Source organism: Accipiter gentilis, chromosome Z, assembly GCF_929443795.1.
Source record: "Accipiter gentilis chromosome Z, bAccGen1.1, whole genome shotgun sequence".
In the NCBI taxonomy this organism is placed as follows: domain Eukaryota; kingdom Metazoa; phylum Chordata; class Aves; order Accipitriformes; family Accipitridae; genus Astur; species Astur gentilis.
Genome location: NC_064919.1, coordinates 75,242,390 through 75,268,038, shown reverse-complemented (window position 1 = coordinate 75,268,038; position 25,649 = coordinate 75,242,390). Strand labels below are relative to the sequence as shown.

Below are 25,649 nucleotides of genomic sequence, written 5' to 3'. Positions count from 1 at the left end.
CCCATGCTACTCTACTACTACAACTGGCATTTCATACTCCCCTGTGAAAGAAATGCCTCATGTGTCTCGAGGCATAACAGTTCTTTCTATATACTAATGGGGTTACAGCACTTTAAGAACCTTCCACTATTTCTGATGACCATGACGGAGGCGTTTCTAAATGTGATCAAAATGCATTCCTTTGGAGCAAGGACAGAATCTCCTTATGCCTATGAAGAAAAGACGGAAAAACTCTCTTAGAAGAGTCAGAAACAAGAGTACCATTTTCAGAGACATCTTGGTCACTTATGGGTCTAAGCAGTGACTTCCAATCACCTGCTACCAATGGCAAGCTTAGGTGTTGGGGCTCTAACAGTTCCATGTTCTGGCAGGATGGTTTTTTGAAGCTGACACGGGTACCTGGTTTGTTTGTGCTGCCAAGTGGAAAGAGATGGGCAGCCTGCAAGAGTTGCACAGTGTCTGCGTTAGAGAACTGTCTATCCAATAACTACACATGGAATTTATGCATATTAGCAGTGCAATTCAATACTCCCATGTGCTGAATTTGTAACTGCCTGTAGTCAAGGTCCTTAAAAAGCCAGAGTCAGAGGACTTTGTCTGCACAGACACCTGGCACAGGTCTGCAAACACACTGGAAAGCCCCAAATCGATGGTTGAGATCTATTAGCAAAGCAGGAGGAGGTAGTGGCAACAGTCTGACATTATGGTACTCGTTGCAGAACAAGCCCCGGACACAGACTGATAGGGTGCCAAGTCCTCTTTATCCACAGGGGTCAGGAACAATTCGTTGTCTACCCGAAAGCAGTGCTCCCATACTAGGCTGTTCCATATGTCTGGCTAAGGGTAATTCTCTGTTCTGTTTGTTGAAGCAGATCTACCACACAGCAAAGAATGTAAGGCTTCCAAGTCCAAGGAGAGGAAAAACTAAAGGGGAGAGTCACGGAACTGTCTCAGGCCAGTGGCATTTCCCTCAGAAGGGAGCACTCTTGGTCCAATCACTCAATCAGCATTTTTCATTGTTTTATTTGTTATTTACTGAGAAAATTTTTCTTACGTGTAATAAAGAATTCTGCTGATCTGTCCTCACCTAAATCTAACAAAGACAACTGGAGGCAAACACAGTTACAATACTTAGCAGAGAAATGAACTAGCAATGAAAGAAATGGACGAAGAGATTTGCTTGACTTTGGTCAGCCTAGAAGTTTGCTGTCTAGTCTGAATTCATCTCCTCGGCTCACTCTGTATTCAGTGGGAAAAGATTAATACTTCCCAGAGAGTTATTGATCTTATCCATTCTCAAAATCCGCTTAAAGATTAATTGTTCTGTTTCTCTGCACTTAGGTTTACAGAGCAATTTGTTGGTAGAAATATCCAAGCTGTAACTGGTAAAATATTATCTGATAAAAGGAGCAGGTGCAGCAACTTATTCTTTATGGACTTTATGAAAATAGTATCTCTGCTTGAAAGTAAAGCAATAAAGAATTTAAAAAATGCTGGAGTAAATATCTATACTGAATTTGCAAAATGGTAGAGATACCTCTACTACCTTATACAGTGTCCTTATACATCATTAACATCCTGTTAATGAAGAATTCTGTGTAAAAAATTCTTACCAAAATGTCTTGCAAACAAACATAGGATCACTTTAGTGTTCATAACACTTCACTTACGGCATATATCATTTGCCTTCTTCCTCAGTCTCTAGCACTAAAGATAATTCTTATCTACTTTTTCATGTCTTTTACAGTGTCATGAAATAGATATCATAATCTAGGGAACTGTGTTATTCAGTTTAACAAGAAGGAAATTGCCTGTATTGAGAAAAGAAAGAACTATAATTGATTTCTTTTGAGACAAAACAGGTAGAATGGAAGGAAATAAAATGCAGGCATACTTTCTATTTATTGTAATGAAGCAGTCACTGAGGACTTAGCTTCTTAACATGTATGTGGTCTTAAGGAGAGGTAATCTCTGAAACAGAATTACATCAATAAAAAGAAGATGACTTATTCACACACATCCTTCAAAGAAAAAGAACACATGAAAATGAAAGATTTAAACAAATGCTCTTAAATATGCAGGATCTAATCTCTTGCATCCAAATGGATGCTTCTATGCTGATATTTAAAACTGACCTCACCCTGTTCTAAACCCATGAGGTATATTTTTCCTCCTGTTTTGGAAATGGGAGTTCCAGGGATAGGCATGTGTAAGAGGTGAATGTCTGCAAGTAAAGTAAGTGGGACTTGGATACCAGTAACTGACATGTATGCAAAATTAAAACCTTGTGGCTCTAAGAATAATAGAAGAGATTAAGATAAGCAGGAAATGCTAGAAGTCATCGAAAAAGCAGCTGAAAGGGATTGTTAGAATTGCTGTCAGTAACTGGACGTAAACGAAGGACAGATGCTTAAACTAAAAGATCAAGAAAAAACAGCACCTGACACTCATATCTCAGAATCTGTTTGCTGGCTGCCATCTGAATATTTGTATCAGAAGTCTCTGCAAATCAAAATAAATATTTAACTTGTAAATTTGTGCTCCTACACTGCTTTGACATTCCCTTTCCCCTCTTTTTTTTTTTCCCCTAGAAGAACAAAGAATTCTTATCAAGAATTCTGGAAAGGAATCAAGCTCCATCCAGAGTTTCCAAGTTACCAGTAACTCTTTGTAAAAGCCAATAGAGACTATTTAGGAATTACAGAGGGAATTTTGGATTATCTGGGAGCAATCCAGGGAGTTCTCACAGCTAACAATTTTCCCATTTCCTAAACAGAAAAAAGGTATTTGTGAGAAAATGTTGTATAAGAGCATCATGCTTTGCTTAGAGCACTGAATGCTACTGAAATGTAGTTAAACAACAATTAATAATGGGAACGAGCATTGTAAACTGCAATCTATTTGCCTAAAGGTGAAAAAAGACTTCCTTAAGGAAACAGTCACTTGTAGCTGTTACTCATACATGACTTAATTCTTGTTGAATAGTTGTTAAAAGGAAGAGTTTACAATATAAGGACAGTATGTTGCTCAGTTGCAGAGGGAAACTAATGCCATGAGCAACAACTCAAACATGCCCGCTGTAGTCCTTCTATTAGAAAATTGAATGTAATTGGCAGCTCCTGTATCCACTGTAGCTGTTTGGCACAAGCAAGTGAATTTGCCCCAGAAATGTGACTTGTCTTTTGCTAAGATAGAAGAGCTTTTAAGTCTGACAGCTGTTTCTGCCTTGCTTTCTGCAAATGTGACCCCAGCCTTGTTGTGAGCTGTATTAACAGCTTCTAGAGAAGGTTTAAGTCAGCAGCTTGCCCCTTATATCTTGTTTTAGTTGCATTCTTCCCTTTGAGGAGCCTACATTTTTGTGACGTTGAAGAAGGCTGGCAAAACCGGTGCATAAATCTTGACCTTCAGATTTCCTAATGAGGTAGTTGTTATAGCTGATCAAGAATCAGTCTTTTAAATCAAGTTAACCACTGCATAATAAATTATCTTAGTAAACACATTACACTTCAAGCCCTTAGTAACTACGTAAGCGCTGATGTGAATGGACTCAACTTTCACTTACTCAAGGAACACCTAGTATCTCAATACCTCTAGTCATTTCTACTGAAATATACTGAAGAAACTTTTAGGTAAAGCTTGACAATATTAAAATTTCTTAACCCTCAGCCTTTTGTCAAAAGAGTATTCCACTGCTATAAAGATGTGTAGAAGCTTGATCTGGCAAAACCTTGCATTTTAACAGTAGTAAGTCAAAATACTAAAAGGAATTACCGTCTTCTACGTGAAAAAGGGTATCTGTAACAGATGGCAGTTATAGTCAGCACGAAAAAAAAAAAAAAAGTAGTACAATTGTCATTGCTTGCAAGAAAATACCTTGAAAGGATTACAGCATTCCCAGGAAAATTTCTGCTTACCATATCCACTGCTGCTCACTTGAGTTATTTTTTCATCGTCTTCATCATCACTATCACAGTTTAATGGCTCAAAAGCTATTTCTGACTCTGCATCTACTTGATTGGCATCTGGCTCTTGCTCAGCAAAGCTTCGCAATGCCACAAGGCGGTGATGCATTGCTGCATACAGGTATTCGGTGTCTTTTGAGCTTGCCTGCAGAACATAAAATGCATTCAGTCCAAACTAACCAAGAAAAACCTCTGTTTGTCATAGAGAAGCTGACTGAGAAATTTTCAAAAGTAATGAAGGAGCTCTATTTTGTCCTTTTTAATCACAGCAATCCATTTAAGATTCACACTTAATAATTCATTTCAGAAAATAAATTTAAATACAAATAAGGTCACGTTTCTTTAAGTGGTCTGAGTTTTGCAATATATAGCTGTTGATTATTTTCCCTATAGTTACAAGAAACATAAGCTTAAAAATAATTTCCCCTGAAGAATGGCTCAGTTTGTACCGAGTACTCGATATTCCAGACAATTCCCGAGTATGATTCGAGAAGTAAGAAAGCACTGAAATGTTAATATATGTATTACATTATTTTGGTTTACAGAATGTAAGAATTTTAAAACCTAACTACAAAAAATTATTTGTGATTATAATATTTAAAGATACTATGAATTCTGCTGCTATTTTTGAACAGAAGATAAGCATCAAGAAGAGTACTGAGAACTAGACAAGGCAGCATTTTGCCAGTACATAAAACCTTCAAGCAGCCATGTCCTGAGTACTGTGTTCCGTTCTGGCCATCACATCTCAAGGATATAGCACAATTAAAGAAGGGAAAGAGAAGGCCACCAAAAATGATCAAGGGTGTGATGCAGCTCCTTAGGAAGAGTTGAGACACTTCAAGTTTGAAAAGAAGGATAAGAATGGGGTATAACTAAGGTTTTCAAAATTATAAAAGTGGTAGATAAACTGCATATGGTATGGCTGTTCATCAAACCACACAATAAATGCACGAGCGTACGCTTAATGAAAGCAGTAGAGGATCAGCATAAAAGAAAGTGCTTTTTCACAGAGTTGAGTAATAACTTCTACATTTGCAGTTTCAGGAGAGAGGGGGGAGAGACAATGTAAATTAAAAACAGCAGGTCAAAAATATAGTCACAAAAGTTTAAAAAAAGGAATTGGAAAAATTCAGGGGCAATCATTTCACAAAATAGATAGCAAAGGAAACAAGTAGGGGTGCATGTTCTCACATCTCTAATCCAGCACTGAAGGATGCTGGGGGTCAATGAGGTGAACAGACCATACAAAGTGGCCATGTTTGCCTGGGCTTCCTAAAAGCACTGCATTTGGGCATTGCCAGAAGTACCAGTAGAGTACTTCTTACATTGTCATGAAGCAGATCATCTACCAGAGGGTAACTACATATGGTCTTCTGTAGTCCAGCTCTCCACTTCTGTGCATCACATAGAGTAATTTCTATCTGTATCGCTTGGCAATAGGAATAAATACATGTTGTTTGGATTGGAATGACACCTTTCAGTGTGTACAGGTGGAAAAGCATGCGAATTGGGAAGCAGCAGCAGATCAGGGTTGCCTTCTGTGCCACCCAGACTTGCAGCAGCAAACCATTCTCTCCCTACAGACGGGCAAAGAAGAAAGCAATTCAGAGTTGTTGAGATGTCTCAACTGCAAACTGCAGCTCTCAGTGGACAAATCTGAGCTCTGAAGATAACAGGGCTTTTCAGGAAACGCAGGGTCATAAATATGAAAAAGGCAGCTATTCAGTCTGATCATTTCTATTGGTAGCTTTTTACTTATTCATTGAAAAGCCAGAGTTCCTTTGTCACTTTAATCTAGTATGAACTCTGGCTTCTGCCAAGAGGGGTGGACTCGCCTCCGTACATCCTCTGACCCTTCATTTCTACCCTCTCCATTGTGCCAGTACCACCGTTAGGGCAATCACAGGGTGAATAGAATCAAGCTGAAAACCGAAATTAGCAAAACCAAAAAAAGCCCACCCAGATCAGTTCTCTGATCTGCCTCACTCATAGCTGTATGAATTCCAATGCCACCAAAAGCAAGGAGGGAGAAACAAGCATGGGGGAGTGGGCAGGGCCAGCCCTCTGCGCAAACCTGGGTGAGTACTGTAGGATCAACCGAATGGAGTCTTGTGGACCGCCTACTTTGTAGTCAGCATCATATGACTCTTCTCCCTCACTCATGAGAAGCCCTTTGGATAATATCCCTGAACCAAATGTATCAATCATTCATGGGACATGGGAAAACCAAATTTAAATGGCAGTTAAAAATATCTGCCGGTGCCTTGGAGGAGTGGGCTCCACTGACTACTAGACCAGCCTACTTACATGCCGAGGCTCTGGCAGTGCCTGCTGGGTGTCTCACGCATTGACCAATCTGCCTTCCACACTCAAGAGTCTCAGTGTTAGTTTGGCTGGATACTAGCTATAGGGAAGGATACCAGCCGCTTCAGTGACGACTGTAGAAGTAGCTTCCTGCAACCCTTGCCACACACATGTACCTTGGTTTCCTAATACATGTCTTTTTTTTGCTGTCCAGAAGTGCCACAACAGAATTTAAGGGATGTTTACATTTATATACACTAGAAAAACTGTGCAGCACATCTGGCAATCCAGAACATTTCTAATTCTCACAGGCAGACCAGCTGTCCAGCACAGCCATACATAAGTCAATAACTGTTTGGAAGTGACAGACTTACAGTGCTGGCATATAAGGTGCATAGTGCTTTGCTTGTGTATGACATGTGACACTTCCTGGAAGTGGCGAGTTATTTTTCTTGCCCAGGAGGCTGAACCCTTCCCAGAAAGGTCTACTGGGGAAACCGGAGACATCCTTAAACTCAGGTGGATGCTCTCACTTCTTAACCTAGGACATATGTGCTATTTATTTGCAAGTTAAGTCCACCATACTTCCATCCTCAACTTACCAGCCCTTGCTAGAGAAAACCTGGATTCCCAAGACTATTGTCTTACATAAGGTGACATTGCAAAATCTATGTTCTCCTCAACTGAGAAATGGAGGTCCTACACTGGATGGATTACTGCAAGCACTGTGTCGAGAACCATGGCAGAAAGCTGCTGCCTTGTACCAAAGTAATTTACGAATATCTAACTACCTGTGTAGAAAATAGTGTTGCTTCTGTAAGAAACAGCAGTTGCTGCATATGACTGGAATGATATCCATTCCATCAGTGGCAGGTGAACCACAGTCTGGAAATGTCCGCCCTAAGGCCATATCCCATCTTCACACCTTTTTTTTGAAATACCAAGGGATGGCACTTTCTAACTCATTTCATATTAAAAGCCATGTAACAGCTAAGCTGAACAGCCTGACAGAGCATCAAAGGCCATTTGCTAAAACCAAAGCCTCAGCAAGTCTTCACAATCCTAGATGAAATGGGGATTTGGCTGGGGTTTTTCTCTCTTGCTTACCTGAATTAGAAATACTTGAACAGAGTGGTCCTCTTGGTCTGTTGCAGTGAAGCACAGGCTCTTTCTGTTTGCTCTTTTTATAACCATTTGATCCCAGAGTCGGGTGTTGAGAATCAGTCTCAGGCTGCCTTGATTTCGCATAACTAAAATAAGAAGGTTTATATAAGGCATTGGAACCATCTTCGTTTTCACTGCAGCAGTCTTCTCTAGCACTTGTATACAACTAATATTTTCATGAGTTATTCTTTTTAATTAGGTCTAAAACCTGACATGATGAGATAACTATTTTTTAAAATACCAAAATATATTAGTTTTTTCAATACATCTGGCATACAAAGCAAATAATCTGCTGAAACTGTGCAATACAGTACAAAAAATGACAGCACAGTAACAACAACATTCTAGAAGTGACCTGAAACAGTCACTTGGAAAATCCTGGAAAAGCAGAACCAAAAGGGAGTAAACTGTCAGACTGGTGACTGAGCTAAAGATACACTGCAGCACAATTACACAGAACCCAACAACATATGCAAGCGTGAGCGTACAAACAGTGAAAAATGCCCAGTACCTCAGTTTGTAACACAGGTAACTTTATCAGGCAATGTTAAAAAGATGGCCAGCAACTTGACTTAAATAAAACTAGCTACTCAGTTTTAAATGTTCTGAAATAAACTTATGCTAGCCAGCAATAGTACAAGTTATTTAGTGTTTTGTGTATGTGTTACTTCGTTACTTAATTCTTACTTAGCCTTGACTGCAACATTCCACATTTATTGCTGGAAGTGTCATTAAGCCTCAGGGATCCTCTGCCTCTTTCAATCCAGGTTAAAGAAAGCTTGTTAAATACAAAAAGCTTGCAGTTGATCTGAAAGAGAAATACATAATGGAAATTGCCAGCCAATGTTAATATTACTGGTTCTAAAACTTTATGTTTTCAAACCTTTTGATACGGCTTTTAATACATCCATATGCATGTATAGAAAGATATATAGATCTATCACCATTATTACTTAAAATGAAATGGCTCCCAGATGTGTGCTAAACTTTCTGCTAGTTATGGAGGACATTCAGCATGAATCCCAGTTTACTTTTTCAATTACTTCATCTTCAGTAACTCTTCACCTGCAATACCCACTACCACAGCTGAATTTGTTGCAAATGTTCTACATCTTATTCCCTCACTCATTAGAAACATTATGCAGACCAGGATACCAGTAGTACCACTACTAGGAGAGTACCACTCCAAAGAGAGTAAAACTTTCATGTTCTGACAAGACAGAAGATTGAATCAATGATAAAATAATGCAACTTTCAATGTTAAGATTTTTAAAAACATATACATCATTGGTATTTTCTGAGAAAATAACATTTTGAAGATGAAGTATAGCAAGATACATCCTGGAGGGCCAGAAAGATAATTGATATTTTAGATGAACTATAAAACTAACTACTTTGACAACACATTGCTTTTTTCCAAACATAGTTTTGTCAAAAAAAAAATCATTACCCAAATCAGTTCAAATTTTGAAGTTTTAGTTACTGCTGGTACACTGTGTAGATGCTTATAAAATACAACTGTAGAACGCAGTTCTGAAGCAGCCACTTACTGAAAGGCACTATAAAATGAACAAATGTAATATGAAAAAGAAAATATCAGCCTATAGAAATAATGGGTTAGTAGAGTTAAAGAAGTGAAAATTTAAAATATAAACTGAAGTTATTTTCAGATCTGTAATAGATCTAGATGATCTTTTCAACCACAAAACTGCTCACCATCAAGGCTTTATGAAATACATACCTGTAACACATTGTGTTCTGCTTCTTCTCCAGTTATAACGTCAACTTTATCTAACAGAATTTTCTCTACTGGCTTGCAAATAGAAGCAGCTGCTGATTCATTTAGTGTTGCATTCCTCAACAAAGCTGTTTCTGTAGGAGGCGGGGAAAAAAAAAAGGAAATCCTTTCTGTACGGGGAGTATTTTCAGAACAACAAAACTAGGACATAGGATGGCCTGCGACGTCAGTAAACCCTGTGGTATCTGATATTCTTTAGTGCTATTAACAAGTTTTTGGCCAAAGCAGTAAATACAAGAGAAAAAGGCTGGAATAATGCAAAATGTCTCACCTGTTCAGACTCATTTTGAATAGAACAGGGCTCTCTGCAGTTGCAGAGGTTTGCCCCAAGGGACAACTTGCAGAAACAAGCCCTAAATAATTAGAAGTTGATTTTCAAAATGAAACTTGCCTGTCATATTGCTGGGCAGATTAATAAATAATGAAAGACACACATCCTAGTATTCAGAATAGTAATACCTATACAATGAATACTTGACAGGAACACGAAAGGACAAGATTTGAAAGGAACATTGTTACAAAATTTTGTATTTTGCACGATCTAGATACGTTTTCCATAGGCTTTAATTTTTTATTTTTTTTACTTGTAAGAATCTTCATACAAAGCAAGAGGATCCAAGACATCCATTAGTAAAGAGGGCGCAAAATTTGGCAAGAGGGCTCAGGATATGGGCCTTCTTTGGATTCCCTCACAGCCTAGGTTTATGTGGCTTGCCTAGTAGAAAAGCTCACACCAAAGTCACAAACAAACCCCGAAATCTGTCTGTCTGGAAGTTTCAGTCCTCCAATTAGGATACAAATATGGCAAAGTAATTTATATGAACAGTCACAAAATACAAGCAGCAGACAGCTTAAAAAACGTAGTTCAAAAATGCGGTCCAAAAGGCATTCACAAAGTTCACCACATTTTTTTCAAGTAATAAAAAATAATAATCTGTAATAAATAATAATAATAATCCATAAAATCCATCCTTTCCTGAGTAACTTAGATCATTCATTCTGAAGTTAGTCCAGTTCAAATGTCATAAATCAAACTGTAGCTGCTTTCTGAACACAGATTTTTGGCACATGCTGCCAGTGTACTAGTGACTGGATAACTTGAGAATAGATGAAAATTATTGACCACCACTCATTTGACATCCTCTAAAATACAGTGAAACATAGTAACAAAGCTAACTGTACTTGTTTGCTAAGTACACTTACTTGTTTGTGGACTGACATGAAAAGGTTCTATGTACATGGATGTTATTTCTCCATTGTATGAATCAGCTCCATTACACGGCTGGGGATGCTTTTCAGGACTCTAGGAAAAAACAGGGGAAATAATAATTCCTATTTAAATAAAATGGCTATGTTACTTCATATCAGATACAACATCGAATCATTTAATGCATGCTAGGCTGAAGATTAGAAAATGGAGTATCTTCAGAGTAAAAACTGACCCAGATGATACAATTTCAGTCTCAAGTGGAAGTAACTTTATTGTCATAAAATCAGTATGTCTTTCTCCCACCAAGAAGAATGGCCTCTCTGTATGGATCCTGGACTAGGATTTAAATCCACTGAAGGACTTAGAGGTTTAAGTACCAGCTAATTTCCAGTTTAAGCACTTAAGCCCCAGAAGAATAGGTGAAAACTTTCAGACACCACAAACTTAACCTCAGAAGGATTAAGAATTTCCACGACCTTCAGTTTTTGCAGATAAAGTTCCTTAGGCATATCTAAATAAATGCTTCTGGCTCCTGACAATGCTCAGTGGCCCAACTCCTACCTCATACCTAAATCCTGGTCAGAAGTCATAACCCAGACCTATGGTTGCCAAGCTTTTTCACTGGCAGATACGCATACTGTTTTCATTCTACTTCTACTAGAAACTGAATTTCAATTCCCTTTTAAATGGTGCAGTCCTCAGCTTGGGAACCACCTTTTTGTCTGAGTTTCCTTCAGGACTTGATCCATTAAGCTATCTCACAGCACATACAACATAGTTGAACACGGACGCTATCTAGGATGGATGTTCGATTTTCCCCTCATACTAATTTCTCCCATCTCTTAACAGTTATGATGGAAATTATTAGAGCAGTATGGAGCACATTCTTTTATCTTGTATTTTAGTTGTCCCACTTTACATGGAATATAAAAACAAACTTTTTCGGGTTAAAAAATGAGCAAAAGAGAAGCGCGTACTAGTACAGGCTAGTAACTGGAGTACTTATCTAGGACGGGGAAGATAGAGATGCCTACCCCTTCTACAGCAAATATTAAGTTACTTTCTCCTCAGCAGTCATTGGAATCATATTTACTCACATCTTTAAAAGAACAGGATGACCTAAAAAGAATCAATCTCTGAAAAAAATTATACTCAGGAGTACATTAACATTGATAAAAAGTCTGCCAGCATTTACTGATCTTACCAAAACTCTCTCAACCATGTTTTCTCCAAACACAAAATCAGAATTGCTGCTGTTTTGTACACTTTCATCTTCAAACAACTGACTTCTGTGGGAACAAAATAACATAACAATGTGACTTAGAACTCTTTAGAACTTTGTAAAGAATACAAATAAGTTCACGCATTTACTTTTCCACACCTTACATTAAAGACAAACAAAAAATGACTACTTAAGTAATCAGACAAAATCTTTTAAGAGAATCTGAGAATATTCTCTCTGTAACATTTCACTAAAGGAACAGAGTATCACACTGTATTTCATGAAGGTTACTGAGGATGTTCCTTAAAAGCGAAGAATAACAAGCAAAACAACATGCCGCCTCCTCCTCAGGGAAGTGTCTTACTCCAGAAACTTTAATGCGTTACATTTCTTTCCCTGTTTCCTTTTGCTCCACCAAAAGACTACCAATGATTAACAATTATCCCTTCATGTTCCTACAGCTCTCATGCCCTTCAGAATACTGTCCTCCCCAATGCCTTACAGGCACTCCTCGGTCATCTACCTAATGTCTTGGAAAGGCAGAGAAGCAGTGTATTCTAATGCACACACTTTCAATTCACGTAAATACTGCAAAAATGTAAAGGCATGATAGCAGGTGGCTTATGAGAAGTTATAACTAAAACAAGAAGAAAGATCTTCTCTCCATTTTTCAATGACCTGTTCCATAGATATACTTAAAATAAGAAGTGAAGAAAACTAAATACTTGCAATCCTTTGGTACTGGCCTGCTATAGATGGGGGATACAGATTGAGGAGAAAATTTCATACAGTAGATACATCACTTTACATTTAGGATCTGGAATGTGACTGGTTCTGGCAGAAGATACATTAAAACAACACTTGTCCTTCTCCTCCTCTGTCCCTTCTTCCTTCTTAGTGTCTCAGGTTTTCCAGATAAAAAACATCAATTTTTTTTTGCATTGCCACCCTGAGTTTAACTACTCTCAGTTAGCCTCTTACCTCTCAGGTTTTAAGAGAAGGTAGCGAATGCATTTTTAAATAGTAACATACTCACAACTTGTAAAAAGTGTATTACTTGTGGATTACATTCAAGGATATTCTAATGTAAGTACAGCTGTGATTTGACCTGCTAATTACACAGCCACTTTAAATGTGACAGGATCCACTTTTTATAAAAGTCATTAGGAAGTCCTTGGAAACTTCGTGTGGAAGTTGTTCTTGCTGCTGGTTTGGGGCGGGGGGGGGGGTGTTGTTTGTTTTGGGTTTTTTTTCACAAAAGGCTTATAGGTGGTTCATGCAGTGTGCCCAGGTGGCCAAGAAGGCCAACGGCATCCTGGCCTGTATCAGAAATAGTGTGGCCAGCAGGAGCAGGGAGGTGATCGTCCCCCTGTACTGGGCACTGGTGAGGCCGCACCTCGAGTCCTGGGTTCAGTTTTGGGCCCCTCACTACGGGAAAGACATGGAGGTGCTGGAGCGTGTCCAGAGAAGGGCAACCAAGCTGGTGAGGGGCCTGGAGCACAAGTCCTGTGAGGAGCGGCTGAGGGAGCTGGGGCTGTTTAGCCTGGAGAAGAGGAGGCTGAGGGGAGACCTGATCGCTCTCTACAACTGCCTGTAAGGACGTTGTAGTGAGGTGGGTGCTGGTCTCTTCTATCAAATAACTAGTGATAGGACGAGAGGAAATGGCCTCAAGTTGCGGCAAGGGAGATTTAGATTGGATATTAGGAAAAATTTCCTTACTGAAAGAGTTGTCAGACATTGGAATAGGCTGCCCAGGGAAATGGTTGAGTCACCATCACTGGCGGTATTCAAAAATCGAGTAGATGGGGTACTTCAGGACATGGTGTAGTGGGCATGGTTGATGGTTGGACTCGATGATCTTGAAGGTCTTTTCCAACCTAAATGATTCTATGATTCTATGCGTTCTGTAGAGCTTAATCACTGCATCTCTTGCTGGCCACAAGGCAAAACCATCCAAGTTCTAGTCTCTTCCTCTTCCAGAAGGATGACTTGGCAGGAAGACAATCTGATGTTCTGTCACAAACTGCATACTTCAGCACCACTTATCTGCTCTTCCAGATCATTCATCACCCTTGAGAGGGCTTAACAGCACCTATGTCGTGCAGAGGATATTCCTGTTAAGAAGCTGGGTTTGTTGCCAGAACTTTGGCGGTTGCCTCTAAAACTTAGTTTCTGTGTTCACAAATACAGTGTGCTTGAAATCTCTTCACACAGGATGAAGGAATTCCCAAGGACAAGCTATCTCCATTTTACACTTGAAGAACAAAATATTCCTTAACATTCTCATGCTCGATGTGTTGCTAAGACTAAGAGCAAATAAGAAAAAGAAATCAGAAAATCCATCCCTTTTCAGCCTTGAAGCCTTCCATATGTGTTTTGGGCCATGAACAGGGAATCTAAAGTGTGTTTAAACTAATGAGTTTCTAATCCTTAAGAAAACTGCCCACTAAAATTGACTGAATTGTGATCAGTTTGCATCCCGAAATTTTGTCGGCTGCTTCTAGGCTGCTCCGGTAGCAACTTGGGAAGGATAGCAGTCTGGAAGAGTAAAAAAACCTGAAAGTAGAGGTTTGTCTCAAAAGAAATAATGTGGGAAATGGATTTTGATTATTTTTGGAAATGTAAGGAAGAAGTAACTGGTGCAGGATCTTTCTTCTTCCGGACAGTTAATTGGAAGTGCCAGCCTTAAAGCTGTATTAAAACTTCAATACCCTTATGTTGCTGCAGGGCAAGAACAAAGTGTGCCCGGGATGACATTGCCATGGAGATTCAAAACAGAGGCACTGAATTCAGGGAATGAACACTAACAAGGGAGAACAGGAGAAGGAGAAATGTGGATAAGATACTGGAAAGGGACTACGGAAAGGGAGTAGATCCAGGTACTGTCCTCAGAGTGTCCAGAAGGGTCTGAGTAGCTGCCAGTTCCAGTGCCGGCCTTAAACCCTGTCAGTTTTCCAAGCAAATCCTTGTGCAGAGCTGAATACATGACCAGAAGCCTGAGCTTTCCCAGCATTACATTTCTGTCACTTACGACACAATCTTCTCTCCAAGTTTTTAAGCCGACTTAAGAAACTGCAAATTTCTTCTTTTCAGTTCATTACTACAGCCCGTTCAGGAAACGGAACCATTGGTGATTTCCTGGGACGTGGACAGCTGCAGCAACTGCAGAGGCCTAACAAACCATTTTCATTCATCTCTCTACAGAATCATGTCACATAGAGAAGAGGTGGAAGAGGAGGAAAGCAAGAGGGACGTTTGCAGGCAGCAGCAATCCCTGCTGTTGAGTGTGTCTGCATTTTATTTTGTAAATAAACACTAGCTACATCTCGACTGATAATTAAAAACAAACTCAGAAAATTCTTTACTTAGCAATGAGCAGGTCTGGCTGCAATGTTTACTACTGTTTAGCATGTATACGGAGTTTATAATAAAGTTGTTTGTTTGAATACTTGTTGTCAAGCTATCTATGAGAAAACAGCTATGCCCAAAAGACTCTACTGAAGTATTTTAAAGCATCAGTCACTTAATACACATCGGAAGAATGGCACTTACACCCCCTGCAATCTCAGAAGAGCAGTAAGCACCTGGTTGTATTTAAATTAGTTTTCAACTTGTCAAATAAACCAACATTTACCACAACTGCGATATGCAGAATTAATGAGGCATGAATACCCCAAAGAGATTAGCAATTTCCTTTTTAAAAAAGAAAAGGAAAAGAAATACCATAAGCACTTTTAAGTCTTGTAACTTGTCAGCACTCAAACACTGCATTGCATTTCTGTGTCCATCTACTTCACAAAAGAAAGCCACTCACCTATCTTTTCCGAGATATTGTGCAGCTGACAGAAAGTAAATAGATTTGAGTAGCGATAGCAACTGATTTTGAAGTCAGTACCACCTTCCCTTTAGCTTTTCTGGTATATGCATTGCCATCATTTTGAATCTGCTAAAATTCCAGCATGCTCTGTTGGCTCCATGTTGTTCTCACAGGGCACCATCACTGTGATAGACAGCATTAACTGTGATAGACAAGGACAGGCTGGCTCTTCCAAAATCACAGTGAGCATCTGCCCTCTAATTATGCTCTTCTTGTTGACAAAGACTAAGAATCTAAGTTCTCTGTGCACCTAAACACTCCTTACTTCCTCAGAACCCCAGCACTGTGCATCCCAAACGTTGTGTGCAGGAAGCTTTATCTGTGGCCCATCCAGCCCTGAAGGAGACTGGACTGGACTCCTTTGCAGTTAAGACGTTCTCTGCCCTCTTTGGGTGGGAGGGGGAAAGGAGGCAACATCCCAGATGTGCTATCTGTGGCCCTAGCCATTTTAAAATGTCATTCTCTCATCACAACTGATCTCAGGCGTATTCCTGATGCTCACAACTTCCAGGCAAACAACCCTCATCAACCATCAGCAAGCAGTATTAATACCTACAAGATAACCTGCTGGCTAACCACAGACCTAACATTCTCATGAGCCAGTCTCCAGAGAGAGGCAATAGCCCGCTTCTGCACCGGTATGAGCTCTTTCAGTCAGAGGCAAGGGGCAACGTCCTAGCCCAAGCAAGTCAGCTTCCTCATGCAGACATTCAAGCCTGTTCTGGTCAACCCATGTCTGCACAAAGATGCCACCCTACCACAATCATCACAGCCAGCTGTTCATCCCAGAAACTCTGGCGTGTGCACGGAAGTAGAAGATCGGTTGCAGCACTGACCTTGTCTTCCAGATCAGTCCTGTATGGTCGTCTTCATGTCTTCTGTGTCCAAGATGCTCACATATTTTTGTAATTGCTGAGTTTCTCTGCATCTGTTTATGAGATGCAGCAGCCATGCAATCAGAATAGAGCTCTCCAAAGGGACACAAAGATGACTGTAAACATTCAAAACTGGGACATATTTTGAACTGCCAAAGCTGCATGACATGGCAAACCAAAATAGTTTCTGGCTTGGGGGTTGCTAATGAGAAACAATCTGTCCCACAGAGATTAATTTCCAGCAGGAGTCCATTTCTTGTGGTGTACGGAGCTCAAGTCAGTACCCACAAATTCTGGCACTACACACAAACACCACTGAGCATTGTGTGGGTGTAGATACCACGGGCTTAGTACCATGTTAGACATGTAGGACAAAAGGGCGTGCCATAGGCCAAATGACAAAATGGTGCAGGAATACAATAAAGAAAAACTTACTGTGTTGTTTTAGAGGTAGAAAGATTCATGGTAGTAGATGACCTCACTGCTGTCTTGGAACTCACTGAATTCTCAGCTGAGGAATAAGACCTGTCTTCAGATAGCTAGGAATGGTAAAACCCGATGAATTAATTAGACCAAGCTTATTTTCTGCTATAAACAGGTCTGCTAGAAGTCCAGAGTCACCGAGGCGTATATATATATATATATATATGCGGTAGTTGGCTGAGCTTCCTCCAGCTGTGTACTAAGCCAGTGCCCTTAATCAAAATGCTAAAATGTTGCTTTCTAAATAAACAAAATCCAAAAAATTCCCAAAGCTGGTTTGCCCACAGAACCCTGATATCTGAAAGCTGAGACAGCCTGCAGAGAAGAGATGTGTTTTCAAACACAGCCAGCACGAGCTTAACAGTTCACACCATGTCAGAGATCCATCGATTCCACTGAAACTGAGAGGGGAACTTTCTTGAAAATCAGGCAGTGGAATAATTAACTGCTTTAAGACAGCACTGGGTTTTTGTATTTGAGCTGCAAACATACATTAGCCAGTAAAACTACTTTTCTTTTTACCTGAACATATGCTTCTTTCTTAGTCACTGGAGATACTACAGGATTTTCAGGACAGGCCAGGGCTTGTGGGGGTTGTAAAATGGCAGGTCTAATGACATTCCGCAATTGACTTTGTGACAAGGATCCTTGCAAAATACAAAGACAAAATATTTAAACAGAGACTTTTTCTTCCCATCTAATTCATACCTATGTGTCTTGCCTCCTTCAACTGAAAGCTTCAAAGCATATTTAAATAGCATTTATTGTTTACTTGCTACACATTCTGAAATTTTGTAATCCATTCTAAAATGCACAACTCTGTAGTGACACCAACCCCATGATCCTACCAGAATTAAAAGATAATATGTTAAATAAAAAAAATAGTTGTTTAGATGTATAAAATATATTTGTATTTATGTATTTAAATACGTGTTTATATTTATACTTATATTTACTGCTTTGTGTTAGATCTGTCTTCTGCTATTTCAAATTTAATCCTGCACCTGCAGACGCCAAGACGGTTCTTCACTACCCTCTCCAGGAGCAGAGTTATTCAGTTAGGAATGTGGAATTTCACTATTCAAGGTTATATTCAGTCCACTCAGGAATTGAGTAGTCAGAGCAGCGGCTCAGAACAGAGCTCACAGGATATTTACACTGTCAAACAAATAACTTATGTCACAAAGATTCTTAGCCTATCACTCAGCATAGAGAAGAGTTGTCATTTTTATGTCTTTTTGGTCTGTTAAGAATGCCTTTGTGGAAGTACAGTGAATAAATATTGCATTGACAGTTACCTTCTTTTGTACTTCTGATCAAGTCAGGGTTTCTTTGAAGAAGAGCTGAGGTCATGAATATGTTATTCTTCTTTACTACAGAACAAGGAATTTAAACTTTAATAGTGAGTAGTAACAAATTTGAATTATTAATTCACATCTCTGTAACCCCTTCCTATTTTGGTAGTACATGAGCAATATTCAAACCTATTAATCTAAACAAGATCTCTGAGATAACTGTTACTGTCTCCATTTTACAGGTGGGTAGACTTAGGCACAGAAAGCACCATGGCTTTTCTGGCTATGTCAGAGACAGAAATCGTTGGATACTAATGGATGTTTTAAATTCATAAAATCCTTCGACAGCTTTGAAAACCAGGTGCTGCTGGTTTGCAAAAGCTATTGAAATGGCAATGCTATCTGGTTCAGTCTTAGGCATTTTTAAGATAAGTAAATGACGCCCAAGAACATGGGAATAAATAAATGTGCCCTGCCCTGTTCTGCTAAAAAGGCTTTCATAACTTACTATAATGATGGTGGTGCACGACTGATGCTTTCACCATTTTAATCAAGATAGCAAACACCAGCCAGAAAGTGATGGCAACCATGTACCACATCCTGTAAAATGACACAAGATAAGCACAACTTTTTCATTGCAAAAAGGGCACGGTGTGCTGCTAAAACAATCTTGTGTCCTCTTAAGATTGTTTAGAAATCCTTTATGCCAATGCCTGCCAAGGACCTGTAAAACATTTGGGAAACACATAAAACATTTCTTCTATTGAACTGCCAGTCCTCCTCCTAAAACATTCCTTTCTTCTGTCCAAATACCAGACTAGTCCAATGCACCCCAGCTCTGTCCTGCAGAAAAAGCATTTCTGTACACCTTTTTATTTTAGCTAATACCTGCTTTTCTACATAAATGTTTATTGGTTTTGTTTGGGGTTTTTTCAGTTACCTGGCTGGGAGGGAGGGAAAGTAGGAAGGATGGTAAAGGAAGATGATCTCCCTCTTTTCTGAGCGACAGTTGTATCTGAAAGGATAAAAGACTCAAATTATCATTTGCTCGGAGGAAAAAAAGAAGATTAATTTTAAGGTTAGCCAATTTGATGTCATGCCTTCATTGGCAGTAGAATAAGTTATTACCTGCTAACTACCAGCTTTCTGAAGTACACTGTTAGGTTATGCCTGTGCTGCTGAATCAGAGAGGTCTCTGAGGCCAAGCAGCACAGCCTGGCTTAGGCACGCTACTTACAGCTAGTCCACTCTGTAACAGCTCTGTCTTGGAGACTGCTAGTTTGGGAGGTTCAAAACAGAAGCAGAGAGTTAGCTATCAATTAAGCAGTGTGGACAATCAAGAGGTCAATCACTCAAGCTTCCTCCTATACCCCGCTTTGTTTTTTGGTATAGGCATACTCTAACATTTCTACCATATCTATGATTTTTTGTGTATGATCTCAGTATAATTTTCAGAGTAAACCAAACTTAGGTTCTCTTAAAGCCTCATAGCTACATTCAGGTATGTCACAGGACTACATAAAACAAAATACAGTGTACACATATGAATGCCTGAATTCAGAAATAACTTTCTGGTCCCATCTGTATGTTAAATAAACGCTGTAAAAACCAGATCAGCCCTTCTGCAGAGGCGCCTCAGTGACTTGTGTGCATTTCCCATGGAAGCACTACATAGTCCTTAAAGAGCCTTCCAGGTGAGCTGTTGGCTGAATGAAAGGAGGGGCCCTTCTGGAAACTGCTTTACATTTTCAGGGATTGCCCAAGGAACACTGATCTCTTCCACAAACCGGGGAATCTCATTCCTTTCCAGCCCTCCTCCTCCCTTGACTGTGTGAGCAATTCAAGGAAACAATATGAAATGTACAAGTTTTTCACTACTTTATGTTGTATTATGTTAGTACGGAAAATGAATATATTTTTACTTAAAAAGGGATTTATTGGAAATTACCAGCAAGTTTATATCAATGTTTAAGTTTTCATGACTTGCAGCATTTCTACAGTCCAGAAGCTTTTCTTAGACAGTAAAATTCCTTCTCTTCTTTACCAGATGAGAATACAGAACTATAGTAATTAAAACATGACTGTAGCTAAACATCATACCTGTGTTAGACTGAGAGTCAGACTTCCGCAAAGTAAAAGATGATGATCTTGCACGCTTTCTGGAACAACTAATGAAATCTAGAGAAAAGTACATATAACGTTCTGCAGGGACAGACTGGCAGGAGATTTCAGCACAATGTTATGATACGAAATTAAAACCTGAACACAATGAATTCTAGGAATGACTTACATGAACAGCTTTAAGGCAGTACCTAAGAGCACGAGGGCTTTGGAATCTCAGTCAACACCTGGCACAAAGGCCTAGGGAGTCTTCTTTATTTCCACTAGGTTCAGGGAACTTAAATCAAGGACTTAGAATCAGTTCATAGCCCACAGGCTCAGAAGACATTAAGCATATTAACTTACATGATAATGTAGCCTAAACAAATAGAAAAGGGCAAATAGGAACCCATACAGCTGATGAACATACTTGGCCACTTTTCAGGGCTTCTGGATTTTGACTTTCTGGTAAACATGAGAGGTAAGATGGAAGAATTCTTGAGGTAAGACAGGGACATATATATTAGGACATGGCAGGTGACTCTACAACCCACATAGCCTTAGTCTACTAACAGCAATTTGTCCCTGCTCAAGCGATCTGTCCCTGCTCATACAAAGTAAGGGTCCGAACACTATATTCACAGGCAACAGTCAGACCTAAGAATAACCCAGGGCATTATTATACTGTTTCAATGAGGTGGTTATTACCATTGTCAGCTTTGCAAACCAGGTCTTCTGCAGGCCGCTGGAAAAAAAAATACAAGCATGGGAAGGTCAAGGAGAACAGAACAGCCATTTTCTAGACCAGGACACAAAGTATATCAATCCAGCACACATGCATTGAAAGCAGTCTTGTTTCTAGTTTCTACTCTTCCCTGTTCTGAGACCATTTATTACAAGTCTTAACCTGGGCTAAAATCTTTTATTACTGCTAGGATTGCTGTCTACAGAATTCTCATTTCTCAGCATTTTTTCTCAATTAGGGGGGAAAAAAAAAAAAAAAAAAGCTTTTTACCTTCAAAGGACGGTCCTTCTTTTCAAAAACAAATGTTGGCTGGGCAAGCACTGATCTCTCTGGAAAAGGGAAGAGTAATAACATGTCATAACAGTTCTGTAATAGCACTTCTCAACCAGTTCGCAAAGTGCTGTACAGTAACAAACAGGACTTTATCCTTTTGTAACAAAGGAAGAAAATATAGAGCTGCAATGATGTACAGCACGGTCCAGAAATAAAAATAAAGATGAGTCCTCAAATTCCAGTGTGAGTTTTGCCTCACTACATGCCACAGGATTTGGCCTCATACTATTTCGCACTTCTTTTAGTTAAAAAGAACAAAAAAGTACTTTTAGCCTTTACAAACAACATCTGCCATCCCTTAAGCACAAGGGTAAACTGCAGCTTTTGCTCTCAGAAAACTGCAAGGACATGACATGCAAAATGATCCCAAAAGGAAAGCAAGGAAAGGTGTTACATTGGCCTCTCAGCTACATGCACACGCTTGCCATTCTTTAGGCTTCATGTAAGTGAATGCCTAGTGTCAGTTTTAATGTGTGAGTATGACATATAAACATCAAGTTCTATAGAGCAAATTCCGCTCTCGGGCGTACCTCTGCATTTCTTAGGTATGACTGAAAACAACTTTGGATCCATGTCTTGGGGTTTTTTTCTATGAAACATATTTCAGCATACAGTTGCCTCACATCAAATTTTATGTTGATTTAGGGTTCACTGCTTCTACATCTTACATGACTTCTTTGGGCTACTTACTTTGAAAGAATGAGACCTTCACAGCCTCTGCAACTCGAATGGGCTAACTTCGGTTGTCAGTGTGAAAGCAGAAGTTGTTTTCAGCAATACCACCAATTAATGACACATTTATTATGCCAATAAATGGCACAATTAATGAGCAAAGCAGCAGACACAAATAGATTTTTTTAGACCACCACATACAGGATTGACCTCATGCTAGCTTGAGCTGTCTGTAACGTGTAGTCAATAGAAACAATCAGCTTCTGAGCACGAGCATCTTTTAGCTGTGTACGTTGAGAGATGAACGAATGAAGAAGAATGAAATGCATGTATTTCTCTCTATGGGTGATAAGGACAGGCTAGGGTGACTACTGAGCTAAATATGACTGGCCTTTGGCCAGAGAAATCCCACACTTGATATCTTGTTAACTGACGGCTGACAGAATATTTATCATGTACACACCATCTTTTTCCTCTGTTTTATAGTAGAATATTTACCTGTTCGACAAAAACGTCGGTGGGAAAATACACGGAGTGACGTTTTTATCTTGGCTGCCACATCCATCTGTGAGCAAACCACTCCAGCATTGGTATCAATCGCTTAAAGGTTTAATAAAGCAAGTATCAACCTGTCATGGAGGTTTTAAAATTACTGTATAAATATATATATTCAACAATCAAGAAAAAAGGAAACATTTTTAAAATAAATGTGTGTATGTAACCTGGGGCAAGAAGCATGAACCTGTTACTCAAATCCAGTGATATACAGACACAGCAGTAAAAACTAATACAGTTTTGCTGTTGTTGAGGTTCATTTTGCATTTATTTGGGCATTATGTGTGCACAAATGACTGATTTTAGCAAACCTGGCATGCTTTGCAATGCAGATCTGCTTTGTCCTTAATAGAGAAAGCAGAAAAAAGTTCATATTGTTCAACTCCAAAAAAGGTAACTCTCTGTGACTGAAAGTTGAAGAAAATTTCCATAATCTGGTTGCAGCTGGGGGACCATAGCATCGCATGAGATGGGGTAATTCCATTTCTACTCACTAGAGGGGAGTGGCACACATAAACTATAGTATTTCACCGAAACGTGTTTTATTCAGTATAACAGCCTTTTTTCCGGTCTCCTTAAAAACAAAACAAAACAAAACAAACAAACAAAAAAGTCTTGTATTCTATTGAATAAAGGAAAAATACAAAAAAGTATGACTACAGAACCCTCCATATTCTCCACAGTACCTACCTCTCAAAGCTCAGAAGCTAGCACTATTTCTAAAAGTAGATTTACTGCTCCAAAGCATGGAGTTAGCAAAGAGTGAATTGCTGTGAAAAGGGAACTGCCCTTCTACCACAGAGTGAACTTTTGCTGGAGCTAAAAGGCTGCAGGGAGTTTGAAGGAATTAGGAAAGCTCACTACAATTTAAACAACAACAGAATTCCTGTAATAGTTTCAAAAAACCCAGAAGCTCCTCTAGAAAAACTGGTAACTGGTTGATCACCAACAGCAACATGTGAAGCTAGGGTATAATGGTAGCTCTTACAGAGAAATATTCCTATTTTGATATTGCGCTAGATACAAAAGACGTACCACATCGACCGCTTTTGAGCGCAAGGGGAAACTTTCCTTCCGTCTGCAGACGTAGTCAGAGGCTGCTGACGCTGCCACGGTTATTTATCGTTTTTGCGGTTCTGTATTGCTTCTACCCAGACGAAGAAAACCTTTTTTGTAATTCCTGAGCAGCATTCCCTGTAGCTCATCCGTAAGACCTTCACTCCTCAATCGGGCCACCCACAGGACGACCTTCCCAGGCGTGTTCGCGTTAACTATGCATGTGTCCTATAACTATGGATGGATCCTATGCCTCGACTCCCCCCTACGTTCTAAACCTCCCAGGCACGCAGGCCCGAGACACCTGCAGCCGGCGGCCACCGAGGCGGCGAGGCGGGATTACCCGCGGCCCTCGGACGAGGCCGGCCACCAAGGAGCGGCCACCGCCGTGCCAGCGCGCTGGTTTTAACCCCGGGAGGCAACTCCGCCGTCCTCGCCTTCCTTTTCCCGCTCCGAGGCCGCCGCCGCCGACAGGCCGCACGGCCGCCTGCGGGCAGCAGGAGAGGCGCCTCCGCACCCCCCTCCCGCGGCGGCGGCGGCGGCGGCGGCCCCGGCGACCCCGGCGGCCCCGGCGAGGGGGAACGGGGCGGCATGGAGCCGCCCGCCTCTCCTCCTCCTCCTCCTCCTCCTCCTCCTCACCCTCACCGGCGGGACACGGGCGGGCACAGGCTGGCTAGCGCCCGGTTGAGACTGGGCCGCTCCAGTCCCCAGCAGCTCGGTACTTGTGGGTGAGAGGGGCTGTTGGAAAAACGACCAGAAAAACCTGCCAAGTGGGCTGGCCACCCCTGGCTGCAGAGGCTGGACTCGCCTGCCAGCCTCAGCCAAGAGTCCGGGCACAGGAGCCGTCTGTCAGCCATCACCAGGACCCGTCTGTCTGTCTGTCCGCCCGTCAGTAACCACCACGGGTGGGGCTCTCTGTCCCTCACGAGCGTTCCCCTGACGCCGCTGAACTCGAAGGGTCCTGGCCTCACATTTGGAGACACATCAGAAGCGCCGGGTTCCCTTGTTTGAGACCTCGCCTGCACGGCCTCCCTGCCTCCGGCCTCGCGCCCCGGGCAGAAGCACCACCAAACGTGCTCCGACCTCCGCGCCGCGCCGCGAACGGCACCCGCCGCTCAGGCCTGCTGCCTGCGCCGCTTGGCTCGGATCGGACCGGATCGGATCGGATCGGCTTGGCTCGGATCGGATCAGATCGGCTCGGCTCGCCTCGGCTCGGATCAGCTCAGCACGGCTCGGCCCGCGTGGGCTCTGCCGCCCTGCTCGGCGCTCTGCCTCGCGCGGTACGTGCAAGGCAACCGGCAAGTGATGGTATGCCCCGACGGAGACTGCATTTACCGAGTTCCGTTTGAAAGAAAATTGCAGAGGTGCATTTGGGGAAAAGTGATCGCTGGCTGCCGCCCAAGCCCGGGAAGCACTGGTCAGAATGACATGCAAGAAAGGATGTAAAATTGCTTTCACCAACTTGGCTCGCGTCCCAAAAGCCAGCATTGTCCATGAGGTGTGGGGGTCCTTCAGCCTTTGCTGCGACACACCACCCTTCACTTTTACTGCTATTGCTTCTCCTAAAGCTGTAGAAACTTCACAAAACGTATATGTTAAAGAATAAGCGGGACGCTGATGGTTTTGAAAATTTTAGAGTTCTTGTTGTTATTGCTCCGTCTTGCCCAGAGGACGATCCTGTGAGGGCTAAGGGCCCAGTGGAGAAAAGATGAGCCCAAATCTCTCTCCAATCTTCAGGCAGTCGTATGCCTGAAGCTATATGTCAAGAGTGGCTGACAGTGCAAAGCAAAACAAACTCAAACCTTTAAGAGGATAAGACAGGAATTTGTGACCTCAATAAAAGTTTTTTGCTTCTGACTTTTAAACAGTTAATTTTGACATTTTCAGAGTCAAAAGAAAATCAATTCTGTTGCATCTTCACCACCACCAAACTTGCCAGAAGTCAGAAAGCATCTTAACTCATATTCATGGCAAATACTTTCACATTTTCCTATC

General features: G+C 40.9%; 1 protein-coding gene across 1 annotated transcript in view; it reads right to left on the bottom strand.

Annotated features, from left to right (window-relative positions):
* Positions 1-25,649, bottom strand: part of LOC126036559 (ran-binding protein 3-like) — a 33,383-nt gene that overhangs the window by 2,102 nt on the left and 5,632 nt on the right. The window contains exons 2-14 of the mRNA XM_049796498.1: positions 21,309-21,367; positions 21,002-21,038; positions 20,294-20,371; positions 19,134-19,208; positions 18,197-18,271; positions 17,421-17,545; positions 16,851-16,954; positions 11,646-11,730; positions 10,435-10,534; positions 9,175-9,305; positions 8,121-8,241; positions 7,377-7,519; positions 3,915-4,107 (exon numbers count right to left, since the gene is read on the bottom strand). Coding sequence (XP_049652455.1) covers positions 3,915-4,107; positions 7,377-7,519; positions 8,121-8,241; positions 9,175-9,305; positions 10,435-10,534; positions 11,646-11,730; positions 16,851-16,954; positions 17,421-17,545; positions 18,197-18,271; positions 19,134-19,208; positions 20,294-20,371; positions 21,002-21,038; positions 21,309-21,367 — 1,326 coding nt within the window. The remainder of the gene's footprint in view (positions 1-3,914; positions 4,108-7,376; positions 7,520-8,120; positions 8,242-9,174; positions 9,306-10,434; positions 10,535-11,645; positions 11,731-16,850; positions 16,955-17,420; positions 17,546-18,196; positions 18,272-19,133; positions 19,209-20,293; positions 20,372-21,001; positions 21,039-21,308; positions 21,368-25,649) is intronic.